General features: G+C 38.6%; 1 protein-coding gene across 1 annotated transcript in view; it reads left to right on the top strand.

Moving 5' to 3' along the window:
- Nucleotides 1-22,035, top strand: part of neurl1ab (neuralized E3 ubiquitin protein ligase 1Ab) — a 30,850-nt gene that overhangs the window by 4,797 nt on the left and 4,018 nt on the right. The window contains exons 2-5 of the mRNA XM_017432634.3: nt 305-546; nt 2,605-2,926; nt 16,297-17,013; nt 21,495-21,674. Coding sequence (XP_017288123.1) covers nt 305-546; nt 2,605-2,926; nt 16,297-17,013; nt 21,495-21,674 — 1,461 coding nt within the window. The remainder of the gene's footprint in view (nt 1-304; nt 547-2,604; nt 2,927-16,296; nt 17,014-21,494; nt 21,675-22,035) is intronic.

Genomic DNA, 22,035 nt, shown 5'->3' with positions numbered 1-22,035 from the left:
ACCTTGTATGTTGTTCGTATACAAGTGCTTTGACCTGCTTTCTTAATGAACTACAAACAAAACGTAATAAATGATTTTAATGTCTGTTTTTTTATCTAATCGGACGTTTCAGGAAAGACATGTAGGTCACAAGCTCAAGCTGTCAGTTTTTATTAAAGGGAAGCCCTCTGCAGTCTGGACCATCTAATCCAACCGTCCAAACCAAATGTAGTTATTTTGCTGTAAATTATGTCTAAAGACAAATACACCACACCAGTTAATCAAGGTTTTGCAATTTTTTTATTTTTTTATATTTTTAACTTAGATTCTCTGAACGGTCCGTTTCCTTCCACATCCCATCGATGCCACCACAAGTCCAAGCGCTGCCTTCCCATCCAGCCGTGTGGGAACTTGTCCTCCTTCCCTCTGCTCTTCCACCCCAGCACCAAGGGTTCGCAGATCATCATGGACCTGGCTCAGAGAACCGTCAAGAGACAGGCCAGCTTCTGCAATGCCATCACCTTCAGCAACAGACCGATTGCTGTTTACGAGCAAGTTCGGCTAAAGGTAAACAGAATTTATTCTCTTGAGAATCTATTTTGCCTCAGATATACACTTTTTCATCTAAACTAAGAATAAAAAAACTCAAGTTTATTGCCAAATGTACTTTGTAAATTACTTTATACAGTCAAGAAATAGGAAGACACTAACTTTTGAGTGCAATAAATATATTCTTTTTACATCTCCCACTCATTCTGTTAGTATGTTTATATTTTACTTCTTTCAGATTCCTTTTCTTCTCCTCCGGTCTTTGCCCTCATCCTTTGATTTTCTTTCTTTGCTCTCTCCCTGCTTGTGTGTGAGCCGAGGCAACGGCAGCTTAGAACAAGTTTCCACTTCACCTATCAGACCATCTATGTCTCAAAAGTGAGAGAGCAGAGCAAACACTGCCATATGAGGAGTACCTTATCTCGCACAGTAAATACAAAATAAATAGAGGATCAAAATAAGACAAAAATTGTTTGCAGGAGATAAACATACCAGGGTAACTGGATTTAGTGAGTCTGAAACTGATATGTTGTTTTTAGTCCGGCTTGTGGCTTGGCACTCAGGATGGGAGTATTAGTCTTTCTGTTGGTCCAAATATCTTAGAAACTTTGTTGACACTGGCATTAGGGAGACCTTACATCCCACTTGGCTACGTTTAATGTTATAAATTAATAATATTTGCAATACTCTTCTAGTTTAACTCATACCTCTTGACCCAGTTTTTTACTAAAACCTGATTTGGATTTTGTGTTACGGCTGTAAACAGGTTACACATTAACACATTTTGGCTAAGGGAAATTATAATATCAATATTTCTGTGGCAAAGTAAAAAAAAAATTGGATTATGTGGTCTATTATACCAAGTCCTTTTAATTTCCAGAATGATAAATACTCCTGTCAAAGCCACTAATGACTACAAGATGTGCACACAAAGTGTCCTTTGCCATCAGTGCACTGCTGCAGAAGTCACTATTATACACTGTTAGTCACAAAGTACAAACTCCTTTAAGTGTGGCTGAAGAGCTGTGCAGAGTTGTTGCATAATTTAAACACATCAGATCATCTCAAGGCATTTTTTTTTACATCACAGTACATGTATTTGCTCACTACTAGGTTTGGTTTAGGTGGTGAAATCATTGTGGTTTGGTTTAGAAAATTTCAGCTTGTTGTTTAACAATGTGGAAAAAATTATCACTATATTTATTATATTTATTGAGAAGTTATATTTCAAATATCTGTGTTCATGATGAATGCCAATAATCTTCACAAAACCCCAAAACATGACTTCATCAGAGTTAGAACTGATTACCAGTGCAAATACCTGCTCTAGGGATTTGTTTTTGTTTACTTGTTGTAATATTGTCTTACAAATTATTTTTTTAGTACTGTTTTAAAATGTATCCATCTATCAAGTAAGGACAAATGTTTTGTATTTACTTTGTGTTCACACAAAGGTCTGATTGATATAAGAAGTAGGTCATAAAGCTTTTCCCACAGATAATAAATATGCACTCAACAGGCTCAAATAATTGTGCACACTATGAATATTAATATAGGAAGAACGAAGATTAGATTACCTTGCGATTGTGGCTGTAATTATAACTGTAAAGAAAATTAATCTCTGAGCAGGACAAGTGAAAGTGACATTATTGCCTTCACACAGATAAATCCTGTCCTAACTGCTCATTATAATGACTACTGTCATGAAAGGCAGGTGATTAGGTAATTACCAGTGTGTGTGTGTGTGTGTTAGCAAAATATTTTATGACCCACCGGATAGGTTTTAATGAAACTCTGAGTAAGTATTCATTGGATGGACATCTACAACTAATTAACCTTTGCAGTCAACCAAATTCAAGATGACAAAAAACCTGTTATATCTCTGTAAAGTTAACAGATATTGAATTAAAATGTGGTGTGGTAGTAGCTGAGTTTCATCCCTAACACATACAGTATGCCCTAGCACATCATATGAGTTTTTTGTTTTTTTTTAAACTTTTACAAACCAGGCATGATTAAAGTGAAGTTTCATTCTAAACTGAGTTTATTTAATAATTTCAAATATGCACTCTTCAGATAACTAAGAAGCAATGCTGCTGGAGCGGGGCACTACGTCTCGGCTTCACAATTAAAGACCCATCGAGGATCAATCCAGACACGTTGCCCAAGTATGCCTGCCCCGACCTGGTCTGCCAAAGTGGCTACTGGGCCAAAGCCCTGCCAGAGGAACTCTCCAATGAGGGCAACATCATCTCTTTTTGGGTGGATAAGAAGGGTCGAGCTTTTTACCGAATCAACAACTCCAGCCCCATGCTGTTCTTCAGCGGCGTACATGTTGCAGAACCTCTGTGGGCTCTTATAGACGTCTACGGCCTTACCAGAGGGGTCCAGCTGCTAGGTGAGTCACATATTCAAGTTCTTTCAAGGAAATGCTGACTATTAATTGTGTTTCAGTATTGTGTTTTGTTTGTTTGCTTGTTCTTTTTTCAAAGCAGTCTTCTTTTATTTTTGTATAACATCTACAATCAAGTAAAAAGTTTAAATTGGAAAAACGGCTTACTATAACCCCAATACGTTATTTTGACAACCATGATACTCCTAAACATCTGTGGGACTTTCGCTCACAGCAACTCTGCATCTGAGTATAACCTCACAATAGCTGTGAACCCGCTTTACCTTTGGAAACCGTTCAACATCTGATGTGTTTTCTTTAAGTGTGAGTGGTTAAAAGGTGATGTTACATTGAATTACACAGGTTTTTCCACACCAGCAAAATTGCTTAGTGGAAAAAGATGGTGGGAGATAAGGTAGACTGTTTGGTCACCACGGCTGTTGGTATCAAAGAAATATCCCTGAGGGAGGTATTTGTGAATGTTTAAAATCTATTCTAACAAGTGCTGTTTAATGGGTCATTACATCAAAGAAATTAAAGGCAAACAGGTCCGTCTCAATTATTAACAGCAGCTTTCAGTTTTTCACCAAACATCTGAAGTATGCCTTAGAATTTAGATTGAGATAAATTCGTAAAATACATCATCACGCCTTGTGAACTTTTTTTTTTTCCAAAATAGCATAAAACTATGTTTAAAAACAAAAAAAAAAACAAAGATGAAAAGAAATTCTCACCGTTGCCTCAGCACTCATTTATAATTCTTTCCAAGAATGGCACTGCCTCGCTCGCTACAGAATAGAATCTGTCAGCACGTTTAATAAAAATAGAAGAGACTCCCATTTTGTGTGATAGTGCCATTTAACCTCATTTCTTGAAGTGTGGTTGACAGTGAGAAGCGTGCTATCTCATGATGGGCTGTTTGGTATCCAATGCTAAAGTGCGACTATCTGGAGTTCACTGGCCTCGTGGTGCTGCCCGGCACATTGTTCTTGTCGAAGAACAAGAGTGGTGTGTTGGTCCTTCCAAGAGGACAGACAAGAACAGGGATGATGTCAGCTAAAGACATGTCTGCCATACTCCTCCAAGACAATCAGGCCTTTGGAATGTCTCACTTCTTGGATCCAACTTTTGAAACAGCTTCATGTGACATGCAATTATTTCTAATTCACATTTGTGTGTTTGAAACCGATTCATGATTAGATTTTTGGAACTTTACGCTAATTGGCCAGCGAATGAGTCTAGCAGCCTCGAGCTTGTTGTTTCAACACTGGTTTTCCTACCATTTATCACCACATTAATGGCTGAGACTGAAAAGCCTTGGTCCTCAGTTAGCCAAAGGATCACTTGGCTATCATCTTTCCCCTATAGCCCGAGGCCTTCACTACTCGTCACTTGTATATCTCAAAAGGCTGGTACTGTCTCAGAAGTTGGCTGCCATTCAGCGAACACTTATCCTCGGAAATATGGGCGGACACTTCAAAGTCTGGTGTTGCAACCTGGTATTTTCTTTTAACAGAAGATTGCTTTATGATTTTTAATGATGCCTGCAGTAGAGTCTGAAATGAAGCTGATAGGCTGAGCCACATTTCACCTGTTGTTGGCTTTTATCAAACAAGCCATCCAGGTGGAATTGTAGATTTCTTCAGGTATATTTTTTCCTTTTCTTTTTCTTTTTTTTTTTAGTTTTTGTTTTTCTCTACTTAAAGGCAAATGGAGTGTGGAGCTGCAAATAGTCTCTGTGCAGAACGGTTCAGTTGGTAACCTTGATTTGGCTTTTAAGATAAATGTGCAGGACAATAAAAATAGGATGAAATAAGCTCTTGACTTTGGCTATATGTGTTGCTGAGTAAGTGAGCAAATATGTTTTAAGAGCTTCAGATTAAAAATGTACTCAACAAATTTTGCTCAGGCAGGGCAGGTCAATGTGTTTTTCAGTTTTTGGCACCAAATGGAGTTTTTTATGAGAGTACCACACCAGATTAGAGCTCCAGGGATTTTTCTTTTCCTTTTCTTTTTCCTTTTTTAAACTTTAGAGAGTGTTTAGACCCAATATCAACAATTTCAGTTACAATGCTGGAGGGGATAAATCAGGTTAATCCTTTCTTTAGTACTCCACGTGAGATGTAAACACACCTTTACCTGGAAACAGGTTAGGTTTCTCTTGTAAAAATGCCGACTACAGATGTTTGATTTAATAACAAAACGATGTGGGTCTTTATCAGGGAATACTGAAAGGAAGATAAGGCTTTTCTGAATCATGGGAATTTAAGTTTCATTATTGCTGAGACCTAACTCATCCTAGCAACAAAAGGAAAAAATGTGTTTTCCTTTTTGTTTTGTTCTGTTGATCCCTAAACTTCTGTGTCTCGTGACCCCAATCCTAAACTGAAATAGTTTGTTCAAACTACCTTTGACATTCGAGCGCGACTGTAAACCATCTAGGGTTGAGGATTATAACCTATGTTTGGTTCATTGCAATGTAGACTTGAGCAATTCTTTATCAATTTATAACAAACAAAACTTGAATAATAATATTTTTATAAAGTGAAGGGGGAAAATTATATTTTTAAGATCCACACTATATGCAAGTTGTGTACACGTTTTCAACCAAAGGAGTAGGAAAACTGCAAGTTTTTGCTGCCACTTCTAATGGCAGTATCTTACTGGGTGACCAGTTGACAAATGGAATTGCGAGAGAGCCTCCAGAATATATCGAAACGTTTGCAGCATGAAATGATGTGGGCAGTGGTGGGCAACTAAATGTGTATGGTCTTAGAACACAGTTTTCCAAGCTGTAAACACAAAAATAGGACAGTATTTTTTTTTTTTAAACAAAAGTTCCCATAGTCTTGTTTGGATAAAAAACGTTTTACACTGCAAAGTAGACAAGCATAGTTTTTTTGTTTTTTTTCGTTTAGCTTTGAAAAATTCTTTGCTCAGGATTTTGTTTAAAGTGGTGTGATCATAATTGCATTGGGATGCATCGACATGCGTTTTGTGCCTCTGAATCATGATCGAATTGAATCGCAAGGTGCCTAAAGATTTTCGCCCCAGATCTCATCTCACACTTTAGGTGAAAAATACCCCTGATTTGAATATTTCATGGGTCATTTTGAAATATATTCCTGCTCACATGAAAGAACACATCAATTCAACTGTCTCGATGTTTCCCAAGTATGCCTTCTACAAGGTCACGGTTATTCTGATAAAGCATCACAGTAGTAGGATTGTTTTACATTACATTAATAGTTTTTTTTTGCAATCTCTCACTCATTTTTATTTTGGTCTCTTTCAACCTTACTTTTATTATTAAAGAATGTATCAAAGCTTATATTTATCGATGTTGTTTCTTTTCTCGTAATGCTGTTTTCAGCCCAACAGTTTTACTGCTATCAGATCTTATTCTGATGTTTAGGGTTCTTTTCAGGAACAATGTTGTTGTTTTTTTTTTTTTCTTAGCTGCTATCGAAAGAGTGCAGTTCAGTAGCTAGCCACCCATGCAAGGAGTCAAAGGTGACCTTGAGATCAGTCAGACTGCTTGAAAGCTGAGATGGTGTTACATAAGAGAGGAAGCTAAATTAATCTGCTGAAATCAAACTGTGCCTCGGGGGTTGTCCAGAGCAACAATGCTGCCCATGCAATTTAAGGAAGATCTGTTACATCACCGCGGACTCCCTGCTCACGCAGCTATCAATACAGACTAAAGTGCCTTTTCTTGGGTTTTGCACAGAAAAGTGCTGTGAAGAATGTCCAGCCCCAAGCTGAGACACATTAGTCTTTAGATTGACTGATAAAAGGTTTCCTCAAGTGTATGACGAATCTTGAGGAAGAAAACTGTCATCTTGGCTCAATTTGTGTTTTTACAGATGTCTTGGTTTACTTAGTGTGAGCCTTTTTTTCTTTTTTCTACAACTTCAGTTATTCACGGTTGGTATTTGTTGTTGTTGTTGTTGTTGTTGATATTCCAGCATAGCCTTATCAGTCTGTTTGATCTAAATCTGCAGAAAGCAGGTTACAAACAACTCGCAGGTATTTTCGGTTATATTTCCATGAAGCAAGGCACGTAGGAGAATAGCATTAGCTAATGAAAAACAAAAAGAGCGTGTGAAATTAGACTAATCTCTCCGTGCATGTGTGACTCTGTTTGCTTACAGGACATACACGAGATCTCAAATCATCCTTCATTTTTATTTTCTTACAGGTTTAATATATTTCTTCTAAGCTGAATAAGCCCAGAAATTTGAATAAGACATCTTCCTGATGGATGCAAGATGCCCCACCGTGGTTTTGTTTACCAGAGGTAGATGAGTCACTTAATCACTGACAGAGCTGTAGTGATCCATAAGACCGCCGTCATCTAAAATCATCTGCAACCTGTCTGAGCAGTCATTAAGGAAAAATTCAAAATGGATGCCAGAATGTCAGGAGGCCGGGTTCCTCTCAAGTGATTAAGAAAAGGGTTTTGACATCAATCATCTATGTGTGCTTTGCATTAGACCTGCAAACATCAGCGTGGGAAAGAAATGTTCTCCTTTATGTTTTCCTTTCCTATAAACATATAGAGGGACAGAGAGACAAAGGAAATGGTTTATTATTGAATGAAATTCATATAAATTAGATTTTTTATCAATGGTTGTGCCTTTCTTTTAGATTGTTGAATAAAAAGCCATCTGGAGGCTTTAGCAGTACTCAGCCCATTTGTGGATTTTCTAGTTTCTACCTTCTACAAAAGTATTTGTTTTTAGAATTTGTCTTTGAGGATAACACGGCATTTGTTTAAAAAGACTAGACTTTAAATAAGTAAAATGTATGCTAAAACACCATCAGAGATATCATTCTCAGAGTATGTGTTGAGGATGACTCTGATCTAGGACTACAATTAATATATTTAGCTCAACTTCTGTAAAGTTGACTGAATATTACCCATTTTTGTGTTGTTTCTTTTAAGGCCAGTTTGCTGTGGTAGCCATCTTGATTTGTGTGGACTCCAAAAGTCAAGCAGTTGTAGATCTGCATCCAGTGTTTACTTTGTTTCATTCAAATTTTTCCCAGTGGTTTATGAGATATTTTGGTAACAAACACATAGGGATACTAGCAAAAACACTATCGTCCACCTCCCTGAGGCATGCGTTAACTGCATTTTTACAACAGTTACATGGTGCGTCACAAAGCAAATGCTGCAAGTTCAACTACATAAAACTCTGAGCCTATTTAAACAAACACACCCACACACAACCAAAGCAAACAGAAACTGTAAGTAAACAGAAAAGTTTTATTCGAGTATGTAACCAGTAAAAAGATAATTCCCTAACCACAGTGATAGTTGATCTGATAAAACAGAAAAGCCTGGTGCAAAATTGTAAGAGCAACAACCTTAAAGTCTTTGACACTTGGAAAATATTTTGTAGCTCATTTTGAACTATTGACATTAACATTTAGATAAATAAAATTAAAAAAAAAAACTACAAAAAATGTTCACTTAGAAAAGCAGAAGGATTCCACATTTATTTGGATATCTGAAGAAAATTAAGCAATCCCACCAGGCCATTTTTGAGGGGTTCAGTACTTGTTTCTTCATGCATAACACAGTTTGTTGGTTGGTAAGTGGAAGGTGATTTTCATATTTTGTTGTACTTGCTAATAAGAAATAATAGCTGTAGTGTAGTGTAGTGTAGTAACGACAAAGCCCTGCTAAAATTACCAACCTGTCCAAAAATGTAGACCTTTTTTTGCTCGGCTCTCTGCTTCAAACAACCACTTACGTCATGTTAAGGCAGGCTTCACGTGATTTTATCTGAATCTTTCAAGCATTTTCACAATTGCATTACTCCCGAGCAACTCAAAGTGAAACTGTTGCCAGGTAATCTTATGTTTCCCTTCAATCTCATACCTGTTTTGTCTACAGATGAAGATAGCGTGTCAGTGAATAAAAAATAAAAAATAAAAAAAACTCAGTTCTCCACAAACATGTTGAGTTGCCTGAATGTGACTGAGCTGTGTTTTCCCTTCTTTGTGTCTATTTTTGTCTGTTCACACACTCTCATGTTCACTTGCTGCAGATCTCACCTATTGTTTCACTTGTCATTGTGGATTATGCGGGGTTTGATTTGTGGATCGGAAGGTTTTAAATATAGAAACAGAGCTGGGATCAGGTGCGGTGGCGACATACAGCATAAGACGAGCTGAGAGTTATTCACCATTATTACTCTGGGCGTGTCATCTTACAGCATTGCATGAAATCGTGCATAAAGTTATGTTTTAACTTTGATCAACATTGCTACATCATTTCTCAACATAAGATCATCTTAGCCTAAAAGTGTGGCGTGAAAAGTGACAGGCAATATGCATTCCTTCAAGGACTGCTTGGCTTTAAATGTAACATGGAAGCAAAGCTGAATAATACTCTGAAGGAATTGTGCGAGCAAAACTTTATTTTCAGTTTTTCTATGACTATCACTATTTAGATGCAATCTTCATCTGTTTCTCCAGGGGTTCATAAAGAAGCAAAGCAAAACTCGATTGTTAATTTTGATGGATGAAGACATGCCACAGGCCTGAGGGGTCTGCTTGTCCTGAAGTACTGCAGACTGTTGTTGTACTAATACGTTTGATTTCTGGTCTGCTGCTTACAGCGAAATCCTCCAAAAACAATAAACTGGAAATTCAGCTCGGTAATAATCATATGCAAACTCATCAGTCAGAGACTCTGCTTGGAGCCAAAGGCGAACAGCAGACGGTGAGAGAGAAAGTCAAAGAGATGCGCTGAATGTCTCCACACAATAAACATTTTAGTAATTTCCCTTTTGCTGAAATCTTCTGGCAGAATGGATCACACTACAGCCTCTCACTTTTTTAACTGTTTTACTTTCTGTTTTACTCCAACCTATCGTCAGAGTAAAATGATATCACTAATCAATCACAGAATTTATACTTTTTCTTTTCCTTTTTTTTTGATGAAGTTGACATTTAAACCTGATTACCGTCACTTTGATTTTGCAACCCCATGGGTCCTGTTCAGGATTCTCCTATTATGGAAATTGCTGCAGCCTGGAATGTTGTGTTCAGGTCAGGAGGACAACTTTTACTCATGTTGATACCTTTCTGGGTAAAAATCCAAAGACTCGAGGAAACTGAGGATGATGCAGCAAATGTCCAGGATTGGTATTTTGTCCTTCTCACCTTAAAAAGTCTTCCCCACCACAAAGTTCATCTTAGTATTCAGACAGTTCTTCAAAACCTTCCCAAATACAGCATTAACAGCATTGATTTCCGTGTTAAATTTGGCTGTTTTCTATCCTAAGTTCTTCCTTCTTAATTCAGAAAACATGACAAAAATTAGTTTTTGATGTTTTGAAATTAGATTGGGTCTTGTTTTCCTCCTGGTGGAATCTGCAGCTGAAGACTTGCCACACCAGTCTGAGAGTGCAGGCATGTAATTATGGTTTATTAGTGATCCTCTTTGTCTGACTGACAAGACAATGTAGCACTGATATTGTAGCTTAGTATTAGCATACATAATATGTAAATACGTCAACTGTTCTATTTCTAAAGACTTTCTAAAGAGTAAAGCAGTTCTCTTATAAGAAAATCTCTTTATCTTAAAATATAAGATTGTGCACTCTCAAAGTTGGTGGAGTTTAAATATAGATAAGCTGGTAGCTGCACCTTTTTCTTTGTAAGCATTGTTGATGAATTTTTGAGGAATATGTTGCAATGTGTTGTGTTTGGTCTTGTTTTCTTGGCTTTTATTGGCCTTTTCTTGATTCTTTGTTACTTCTCGATGTGTTTTAATTCTACCTCATTACTCTTTTAGAGAATTTAGGCTTATCTTTCCTGAAACATGCTCAAGTGATTTGCAAGACACTCACTGTTATGTTGTTCCAAAAACATAGAATCTATCTCCATTTGTATTTCAGATTTTTCTGTTTGCATTCAGATGATTCCTTTAGGCTGTAGATGAGATCCTCTTGTTTTCTGTATTTGAAGTCTTTTCACAATATATATATTTTTTATTCTTCTATCCTCCAGTGCTTTAGGACACAAAATGATTTGCAGGTGACTGGTGCTTCAACAGCCCAATGAGCTGTATGGACTTGTCTTGCAACCTTTTTTTTTTTTTTTTTGGAAACAAATTGATTTAGGTGTGGAAGTGTTAATTTAAAAATCATTTATCCTCAAAATGACAAACTACCTCTTTGCATGTGAAGAACTTCAACTCAAATTCAATCTCTAAAGGTGGTATCTCACAGGCCTGGGACAAGTTGACAAACGGCATTCATGTTGTCTCCAGAATGTCTCAACAGAATGCAGTTTTGCACACCTTGTACACAAAAATAAATTGTGATTTTTCAAAAACCGGCCCTTTAAAATGTGGATGCAAAGCTCGGTGGTCACTTGGTTGCGAACACTTGGAGTTTAGTGTGGCTCCAAAGAAAATTTGGCATACTTTTTATAAAAATTTTCCCTCAATTTTAAGCCTCCTAAGAATCTATGCCAAGCTTGGCACATTAAAGCGTTAGTACAGTTATGGTACGCGTGTCACAGCAGGGGTTGCAAATTTGGAGTATGAAGAACTTTAAAGATTGAATAGATAGAGACGAGTTTCAAAACAGATCTTCAAGACTTGCACAATGGCAGGGCATTGCATAACACTCGTGCATGAACGTACAATATATTCACTCTCTTAAGGACAGAGTAACAGAGCGTAAGCTAACAAGAGGTATGTTTGGGTTTCATTAGGGCAGAATTCCTTTTCTTTATTTATGCTTGTAATTTAGGTTGTAAGTGTAGCACAGCTTTCTGCAAAAACTATACAGGCTAAATAATTTTTGAATACAAGTCAGTAAAAGTATTATTGTCAGACATTTGGCATCCATGGCATGAGAATTCTGGATTCAGCTAAAATATTGAAGGATGGCCCTTTGAATAACTTCTAATATGCCTACAGGAGAAGTCCATGTATTTTTGAGAGTCTTGTTTCTGGTGATCTCGACACTTGGAATTCATTTGATTTGTGGAACGAAAATAAAAGTGTCTGGCCAGGCTGTTGAGCCTCAGCTGGAATTGAATCGACTTACATGGAATCGAACAGATTTGCAGAAAATCAAAACAAAACACGTAATGGAGCCTGTCAGGTTTGGATCCTGGGAGATGAGCTGTAGAGGGGGAAACCTTCAGAGAGGAGGCTAATCATTTGCAGATGAAAAGAGTCCAGTCCAAGTAAAAACAAGAACGTGCGCTTTCTTTTTCTGTGTGTCACTGAACAAACGTGGCCATCTGCAAGGTTTTAAAAGATATTTAGACAAATACACTGAGATGACTTTACAGTATAACTGCAGGAATGTGGTTCAAACTAGATTAGAGACTTTGTCAAGCAAGGAATACACACTAAAATGACTAGTACCAAGTTGGTCTGAGTGAAAAAGAATGAAGAGACACCTGAGTTGAATGTAGCCTAAACTCACTATGAAGAATTTCTCTCCTGACATTTGCAGAGAAAGCAACCGTCAGGTCACTCATTTGTCCCATGTCTGATTCAGAACTCAAAAATGTCTTTCTCTAAACCTCAAACTTGACTTGGTTTGTCAAAACCCCCACATGGATCTTGTTGCAGGGTATCCAAGGCACTCAACCAACTGAGTTTGCCCAGTGAATTGTGTCAGCCTCCATTCACTTTTCAGGTCTGCTTGCGTCACGCTTATGTACATTTTCCTGGAACTCATTCATAATTGATTTATTTGTATTGTTTGTCAAACAAAAGCTAATTCCTATCCTTTTGGGGTCAAATGCCTAACCCCCTAGAGCTGCCTCTCCCATGACTTCACTCACTCATCCAGAGCCCCGAACAGCCCCTCTTCTTATCCATACTTAGAGAAAATCCCCAAACACATTTTTACAGTGTGCACATGCACAAAATCATTGTAGCTGACCTTGTATAGAGGTTGCAACACCAATAAAACTCCCAAATGCCTCCGTAATCCTGTTCTGCCGGGGATAAGGAATAAATGGAAACCTTTTGACTGTTTAGGACCACACTTTTGTATGACTGAGCAGATACATCACAGTGATTTAAATCTATATGAATAGAGTCAGACCTTTGGGAGTGCAGTAAAAACCAGTCCTTTTTAAAAGTGCAGTTGCTGATCTTGGCATGTGCTCACATGTTTGCAGGTTTCAGTTTGTCATCTTCTGTTTCTTGGGAATACTTCTGCTTTCCTGAAACTGGTTATTCCAGACTGAGTAAAGCCTTTCTTTATGCCAGGTGGATTTTTATCGCTGTGTGTTTTACTGCAGGTGTACGTTCTGCAATTGGTGTGTTCTTACTTCATTTAGGTTGAGAAATTTCCCCCCATAGTGTCCAGCAGGAGTCTGATTACAGATTTTCTCCCACAGCTATGTTGGTAACATAAAGAGGGAAAGGCAAGTGGTCAGTCGTTGACCTTGCAGTGTCAGGCTGGTGTTCATTTCTCTATTTAAATGTTTTCTCTTGAGAATCAGTTGCAGGAGAATACTTAAAGACTGCTTAATGTCAGCAGGGTGATTTCAGCCTGTCAGTAAACTACATAACTGTTGTTGTAATGCCTGAAAAAAGAGCAATTCAGAGTTGCTGTTCAAAAACAAAGGACACGAACCTTAAAAATTCCAAAGCAGAATATAATCACCATTGTGTTTAGTTCCTGATATCGAAAAATCTGAAGCTTTGCCAGGTGTTTAAGCTCCAAAGGTGTGTGACGCCAACCCTTCTGTGAATTTTCCATGGGAAATATGCCTAATTTATACGTACAACATGACTGCACCTGTGTGTGTGGGGGTGTTGGCATGTGTGCATTTATGTGTGTTTAAATTTGAGTGACTTATTAATGGGAGAGCTGATTGCAAAAGAGAGCTAGTTTGTTTTCAGATGTAATAACAAAGAGAGCTGACACTTGATACATGGTTTGTGGGCAGAAACATTCGGGCAGGGGACGTTTAAACAGCAGTCAGTGACAGTGTATGGATGTGACAGCCATAAAATTGCCATCTCACCCACACACACACTCACACACACACACACACACACACATTCATGGCCTGTTCACAGAACAAGCAGCTTTGTATAAAACTGACTATGCAACATAATTCCAAATGGGATTATTTTAATCATTTGTTCATAATTTATGGTTTAAAACAAATTCTGTGTTATGATTGATTGGCGATCTGTCTCTGTTCTTTATTGGAACTGTGCAAAGTTAGGAAAGTGGTGTTACCACTAACCTTTGTCATAGTAAATTCACATTTTTATATGTCTGACAATATCTTATTGTTAAGCATAATGTCTAAAATAACAAAAATTGTAAAAAAACACATTTTTGGTAATTGCACCAACTTATTGGACACATACAACACAACATTTATTGACAAAAAATGATTATTGGACTATTTCAACTATTTACCAACTACTCTGGGTTATTTGAAGATATTTTTATTATAGTCTGTGGTGAGATGGCAAAATTTATATTATAAGTACAAGTAAGTGGGGTTCCATGAGGGGGGCAAAGTTGCAGACTACTGGTTTATTGAACTGTCTGACATGGGTTATCAACGTGAGATGTGATTTTTACACATAGATGAGCTTCAACAGAATCCAGACTTTAGATCTTTGAGATAAGACTTTGCTCAAACATCATTGTTACAAGATCTTGGTAAAACGTTTTATTTAAAAAAATAAAATAAAAAAAAAAGATTCATACACCTTAGAAATAAGGTGTCAGAAATAGTGTTTAAGATAATGCCTTTTCCTCTTTTTGCCAAATGTGTGAAACTCCAGGACTCCTTTTGAGACTAAACCCAGAAAGAAGTCATACATATTTATTTGCCACACAACTTTATGTATTAGCTTTCACAGCACGTTGAAATTTAATGTTCCTTTTCCTCTTGCAGTTTGTTTTGACTTCCGCACCACTCTCACAAACAGAAACTGTGAACTTTACGACAGCAAGAATAGAAATGATCTCTTACATCCCAGCGTCGGCTAACTTTGCCTTGAAGATGATAAGGCTGCTAATAATAAGAGCCTCATGGCTGCTTGTGCACACTCTTGACAGAGGAAGTAATTAAGTTCAAGCAGTTTATCAGTGGTTGGCCGGAGATGTGCTGTCTTTGGGTGATAAAAGAGGAGCTTGGTGAGGTATGCCCTGTCTCTCAAGTGTCTGCCCGGCGCTATTTTTCATCTAATCTCGCCCTGACTTATTTTTTCTTCTCCAGCCACTTCACGTAAGGGAAGCCCAAAGCAGGCAGAGCTTGAGAGCCATCATGTCACTTACCCACGGCCTCCCCCTTCCTTCTCAGCTCTTCTCCAATGTCCAATCAGGCTAATTTTAGCTTGTTTGAAAATTGGCACGGAGTCTCTAAGCGTGCCACTAAGTAGATCTATTTGTACTGACCGTGTGCATGGAAAGCATGTTCCTTTTTAGTTTTCTTTTTGGCACCCATGTTCCCGTGTGGCTTTTATGTTACAGTGAGGGGTATTAGCATAGGAACAGCGAGAACAGCGAGAGACGTGGGGTGGAGTGTTTAGAATGCCTATCATTTACAACTGTTGGAAAATAGCTGACTTCAGCACTCAATCGCATAACTAAAACTCCTAACGTTGCACAGAAGTGCATGAAGTCACTGCTGCAGAGACAGTTTGTTATGTAAACATGTAGCTGTGTGTAACTGCATATATAAGGGCATTGTAAACAGTTTTAGTCTTTGACAAAAGCTGAATTCAAAATTACTTAAGTTCAGATGGCTTTTTTAGAATTCCAGTCTTACAAATGAAATTATAATAACCCTGCTACTAATGATGATAAATGAAAATGTAACTCGTTATTACGGGACCTTAAGGTAAGGCAAAGAGTTGAGTTCAAATACTGTATCTTTTATTTTTCCAGTGTTACATAAACCTGTTATTTCTTTTTTATTACAATGTCGCCTGCAGCTGCAGTAGGCCCCCCACTTAAAGTCCTGGTATATTTCTGAGCATGTAATTGTTGATGCATTTGTTCATCTGCTTGGAGTGCAATCTGAATACAGAGAGCCCCTTTGACTGCATATGTTGTAAGGCAGAGAAGCCGTAAGCCACTTCTTGTTTACAGTGGTTCTGTATGAAACATAAGCAGACAGAATATTCAGCTGTAAGATAAAACTGTTCTGTTCAAGTGAATATGTGTAAAACTGAGAGCTAGCCTCTATTAGATTGTGTCTTCTGAATGCTTGGTCCAAATTGCAAGAACTGATTTCATAATTTTTGCATCACATGTTCAGATAAACGCATTGTCTGCTAATCATATTGAAATGTTCTCTTTATAACACCAGACACAAATAACTGTGTGTTTGTGTGTGCATTTTAACAGAAAGTGAGATGGTCTCCCTAGACTGCTTGCGTCCTCGTTCCTTTGCTACCACCCACCGGACCTCAATTCGGCGGAACAGTCATGACCCTCGCCTCTCCATCAGCCTCTGTGACCTGAGCCTACAGCAGCAGGAGATGCATCTAGAGGAGGATGATGAGGAAGAGGAACGGCTGCAGCCCTTGAGCTCCACCTCCTGCCACGTGCCCCAGAACTCCCAGAACTCCCAGCAGAGCTCTCTGCTGCCCAGCCACTTGGACTCAGATCTGCAGTTTCATGCGGTTCACGGCCTCCACGTTACCATGCTGGATAAGCACACAGTGGCGCGGCCAGATCACCGTGGCGACGAGAGGACCCTGGTGTTCACCAGCCGGCCGATGCACTGCTCAGAGACTGTCTTTGCAAAAGTTAAAGCAGGAGCAGCCCGGGCCGGGTCGCTTTCCTATGGTGTGACATCCTGCGACCCAGCCACCTTGAGGCCCAGTGATCTGCCATCCAACCCTGAGTCCCTGGTTGACCGCAAGGAATTCTGGGCCATGTGTAGGCTGGCATTGCCACTCCACAGTGGAGATATTTTGGGCTTCGTGGTGAATGCAGAAGGAGAGTTTATGATGAGCCATAATGGGATCAGGGCTGGACTGCAGCTGTGCATCGATAACTCCAGGCCTCTCTGGATGTTCTTTGGCCTGCACGGCACTGTCACACAACTCAGGATTTTAGGTAATTTTAATCTTTCTTTTTCTTTCAATTATAGGTAAATTATTAGACACTTCTTCAGTCTAATTATTCTGCTTGATATCCCAGATTTAAGTGTTCTGCCGGTTTTTTTCTTCTTACACTGTCCAAAAAAAGTCTGGGGAATGCTTAATTGGGTTTCAGTCTATAAAATAATCATCAGAGAGGAAGTTTCTCACACGCTGAAGTTTCATCAACAGTCTGAGTTTTTATTAAAGTTCTTAAAATTCAAGTGTCATCCACAGATTTATAAAGATCATTTGTAACTTTCAGTTCAGAAGTTAATGCAGTCTGTGATCCTTGAATGACCTTTGGAGGCTGAATTTGCACTTTCTCGAGTCATAAAATAGTTTCCCATTCTTTGCTGTCTAGGCTGCACACTGGCTTTTTATCAACTCATATATCATCAAGTAATTTGAATTTTTATCCCAAAAATTTGCATATAAATGTTAACTTTGTGCCTTCAGTTAAACTGACTTTTTGTCAGTTTTGATTTTGTTCCAGCAGATCTCATACAGTAATTCATTAGATTGACTTCATGTACACAGTGGTGAGAAACCACATACTTCTATGATAAATTTACTGCTGAGATGATCATAAACCAAAACACCAACGAGTTGAAGATATTTTTGATGAGATTAAATGGAATAGAATCTGGTTTTACTCAGTAGGATCTGTTTTCTATTTTAAGAACATTTTCAGGATTGTTTTTTTGTTTTTTTACTGTTTCAGATACATCCATGGTGCATGCTGCCCACATTTTAATGTACATTGGAAAATATAAAGAGCAAGTTTAGATTAAAAAATGACATTTTTTGTGCCACAAAAAGTAGATTTTCTAGAATATTTAGCACATAACATACATCTCCATTTTGAGTGTCTGATTCAAGTTAGAAAAATTTAGTCTACTTTCCTCAGGGTTAAGAGATAGGCACTTTTATCCCTATTTTTCCTAAGGTGGAGCTGTCAGAATGCTTGGACTTAATGTAGTTTGATTTGACTGTGAAAAATTAGAGAGCCGAAAGAACAAATGTGAGGTTTTTCGATTTGTTTACTGTCACTGGAGATTACAGCATTCATCTTAATTTCCTGAAAAACAATTTTCCTCCAACCTTGAGTTTATAGCTTGCTAAACCATTAATGAATCAGTCGCAGCAGGTCAGTGATCTCTACACAGGAAATCTATAATTTGAGATGAACTTCGCTGAGGGGTTAAAACGCACTTAGAATTGATCAATTTTCCTAATTTTCTTCCGTAAATCTCTTCTTGATGCTCGGCTCTCCTCTCCACTCTTCCATGCAGTCACTCAGACCAAGAACTAAGGAGGTTATTTCTGTCTTGCGTGGGCTCCCAGCAGCCAGCATTATGTGTCAGGAGGGAGCCTGTGATAGCTTCTTATGATGCCCTCCTGATGCATTATTAAAATGTAATTGCATAGAGACTTGAGATGCTAGGTTTTCCACCCACAGCCAGTTCCTGTACCAGTAGTCTCCGATCATCTCTGTAGTTCCGTTTTTCCCTTTGCATTTCACTGCTCTTTTCACCACCACCCCCCCTTCCCCCACTCATATTGGTTCTCTGGGGTATGTTCCTCGAGTCATTACCCACTCCAGTTGTGGGGGGATGCATTTGTGACGTCTGTGCTCACCCACACTTGCTACAGCTGCATGCCAGAAGTTACCATGGAGACATCTAGCCACTGAGGCAAGTGACAGTTTGTCATGGCTAGGTGCTGTCAAGCCTGTGAAGTGGAACAGATGGGAGTCTGTTGCTGTCACATGGTCATTTTGTCCGTGTTATCTTTGAAACCAAGATTTTTAACCGTTTCATCCAAGATTTTAGAACCATTAATGGCCCACAGTGGTCGTGCATGTTCTCAGCACCATGAGTTTAGCTGTTATCATAAAAGCTGCTATGAGAATATTTATACACCATTATGCCACATTATTATGTCCACTGACAGGTAGCACTGCTTATTTTGCTGCAATGTAATGTTCTGCTGGGAGAAAAAAATGAACTCTGACATTCACATGAATGCTTTTCTGACACTTGCCACCCATTAAAACCTTTCTGAAGACCAATCACACCCCTTACAGGGCAGCAGATATCCCCTACTATGGCAGGCCCATTTCAACAGCAGAGTAATCGCCCGCAAGACCTGCTTACTAAGGGCTTACATGTGTCTAGGTTGTTTACCTGGCCTCCAAAGTGTCCAGATACCAATCTAAAAGGATCTGTGGAAAGCAATGCCGTTTAATAGAGAAGCTACTTCATGATCCAAAGATCCTAAAGGGTCTAAAGATCCTGACTAGTCAGGCTGTTTATATCAAATTATACTGTAAGCTATGAAGACATATTACCTGACTCAAATGGAATTTTGTTCTTAGTTTGAGGAGTGAAATAAGTAAATCAAACAGAAAACAAACATAAAAAAGGTTAATATTCTAATCTTCTTTTAAAAATAATAATTCCGTTGTTACATGACCCTGTTTAAAATCTCTTAAACTCTTTTATTTAGATACTTTTTCTGACTGATAACTAAATTGCTTTGGCGGTTTTTTTTACAATGTTTTTTTTTTTTTACAATGTTTTACTGCTAACTTTATTTTATCATTGACTGATGTCAGTGCCTACAAATAAGTGGCAGACCTTGTTCTATGATAGCCTGATAGTCAAGCCCCTGGGTAATGCGTTGATTGGGCTGGGACTGTTCCACTGTGCATCCTGAGCACTGACTGCTGGGTAAGGGGTTATGGTTGTTGCAGTGGCAGTACCCTTTGTACTATATTTAGAGCAACTTGAAATGGAAAAGAAAACTAAAGCAAACGTGAACCTAGTAAAATTAAGATATATGTAACCAATTAAAGGCAGTAGTTTTACATCTGTTTGCTAGCCATCAACCCTGAATAATGACACTATGGAAACTGTGAATGCTAACAGGGTGAAATGTTGGCTTGAGACGAAGCTACATAAAGTTTACAAGCACTGTTTAACATTGTTGATGCAGCAGGCCTGCCCGGAAAAAGTTTTTCTGATGAGGAGCCAATATGTTTAATACTTGGTTTTACCTAAAAGACATTCCTTGTCCACAGTCAGGCAAAAGAAGACCTCATTTCTAATTGGTTTCCATCTTTCTGACTCTGTCCCTAAGTGGCAGCAGGACGAGAATCATAGGAATACACAAAAAAAACTTCAGGGTATCTACATTGGTATCTACAATCCCACTGACCCCTTACACTCCTCTGTCCATACTGGATAAACAAAAGTTTGTCCTGTAAACGTGGAAGGTGATGTATCTCTATATTTAATAAACAGCTCTAAGCCACTATTCACATAGCTCAAACACAAACAAGCCTCCTGCGCCTTCAGCATCGCTAAAGACATCTGTGGTCACACGGCCAGCGATAAATTCATTCAAAAGAAAATGAAAGATGCCCTTGATGAAAGGGTACATGAATAGACATGAAGGTTATCCATTTTGCCTTATTAGAGTCCACCAAGACTTTTACTCACAGCCAGGCTGTCAAAAAGGTCAGTTTAAGATGGTAATGCAAGGCTTCTTTGATGCTTTTTTATGTACAGTATGCATGGATCTCTATTTCTTCAACGATCCGGTGTAATTGAAAATTAGCTGTAAAGGCGTGTAAGTGCCATAGCCATGAACTGCAGCACTAACTTTAAAGACAAGTAAATTACTAAAATATAGACTTCGTACACTGACCTTTCTAATATTGTTGCTCCACACAGGTGCTATAATTTGTTTATAGAAGCTGAAACTGAGACCATACTGGGTGAATTCCTCAGATTTAGCAAAGCATTACCTAAGATGTAAAACACCAATGTCAAATGATGCGCCGTGTATGGTCCCACATAAATGGCCAGTCAGACTGGTTCAACAGCATCTCTGCCATGTTCAGACAAAGGACAACATGTAGACAACCATGCCATACGCCTGTCAGGCAGAGAAGATCAGAATTTGTCTGTCTGTAGAAGTGGGTTGGTGTTTTTGTGTTTGAGCAAAGATGAGCTGCCAATATGAGAATTGATGCCAGTGCCGGTGGTTGCGAGGTGCACATGGGGATAGTTCGTAAAGAACAGACAAGAGATCATCTGTGGAAGTGTTTTGTACCTTACCCAGAGGGATCATGGGTTTGAGGAGGAAGGAGGGGAGGGGGCCTTTTAGACTTGTGACTCACTTTTACACCCACACATATATACAGTGGGCTCACTAGTCATCTGCTTTGTGATAGAACTGATTTAATGTGTGTGTCAGAGAGAAAGACAGTCTGAGGCAGTTAGAGCAACAAGACATCTACTCTGCTGCATTTGAAAGCTCTGGCTAACTTCTGAAAATTGCAAATGACCAAAATATTTAATTCCATTGCAACTGGCTCTTCAAAAAACAGTTCATTCAATACACTATACTGAGATCTGTGTTAACCCAGGTGTCTTCTTTCTATCACAGGCTCGTCTTTGCATCCAGACCAACGAGGCCCATCGGTGCCCAGCTCACCATCATGTACGCCCAACACCCCAACAATCCTGAACATCAGCAGCTCTGAGTCCAACCTCAACACCCCACTGAACATTAACCTCAATTCAAGCCTTAACTCCAACTACAGCACACTGTTCTCGTCCTCCACAGGTTTGTCCACGCTTTCAAGATTCACACTAATCCTTTTTAACCTTTTACTGTATGTCTGGTTTCATCCAAGTTAGGGCTTCAGTAAATCCCTGCAGGTATCTAATCTAAACATCTTACATATCTGTCACTAGAAATAAAGAAAAGCAGTGTAATGCACAAGAGCTCGAGGGTTTTTTTTTTTAAGTAGAAGGTTATTTCAGAAGAACTGAGGACATATTGCTTAAGCTGTCAAAGAACTGCTTTTACCATAAAGCTCCTCCTCCTGTTCTTTATACCTTCCACGGATTGTTTTAAGGTTGATCTTGATTTCCAGCAGCAACCCTTGGCTATTTAATAGTATGTGTAGACAAACCCCCCCCCC

This window comes from Kryptolebias marmoratus, linkage group LG22 (assembly GCF_001649575.2).
Source record: "Kryptolebias marmoratus isolate JLee-2015 linkage group LG22, ASM164957v2, whole genome shotgun sequence".
Taxonomy (NCBI): Eukaryota; Metazoa; Chordata; class Actinopteri; order Cyprinodontiformes; family Rivulidae; genus Kryptolebias; species Kryptolebias marmoratus.
Note: the sequence above shows the minus strand (reverse complement) of the source record. Positions and strands in the feature narration are given on the sequence as shown.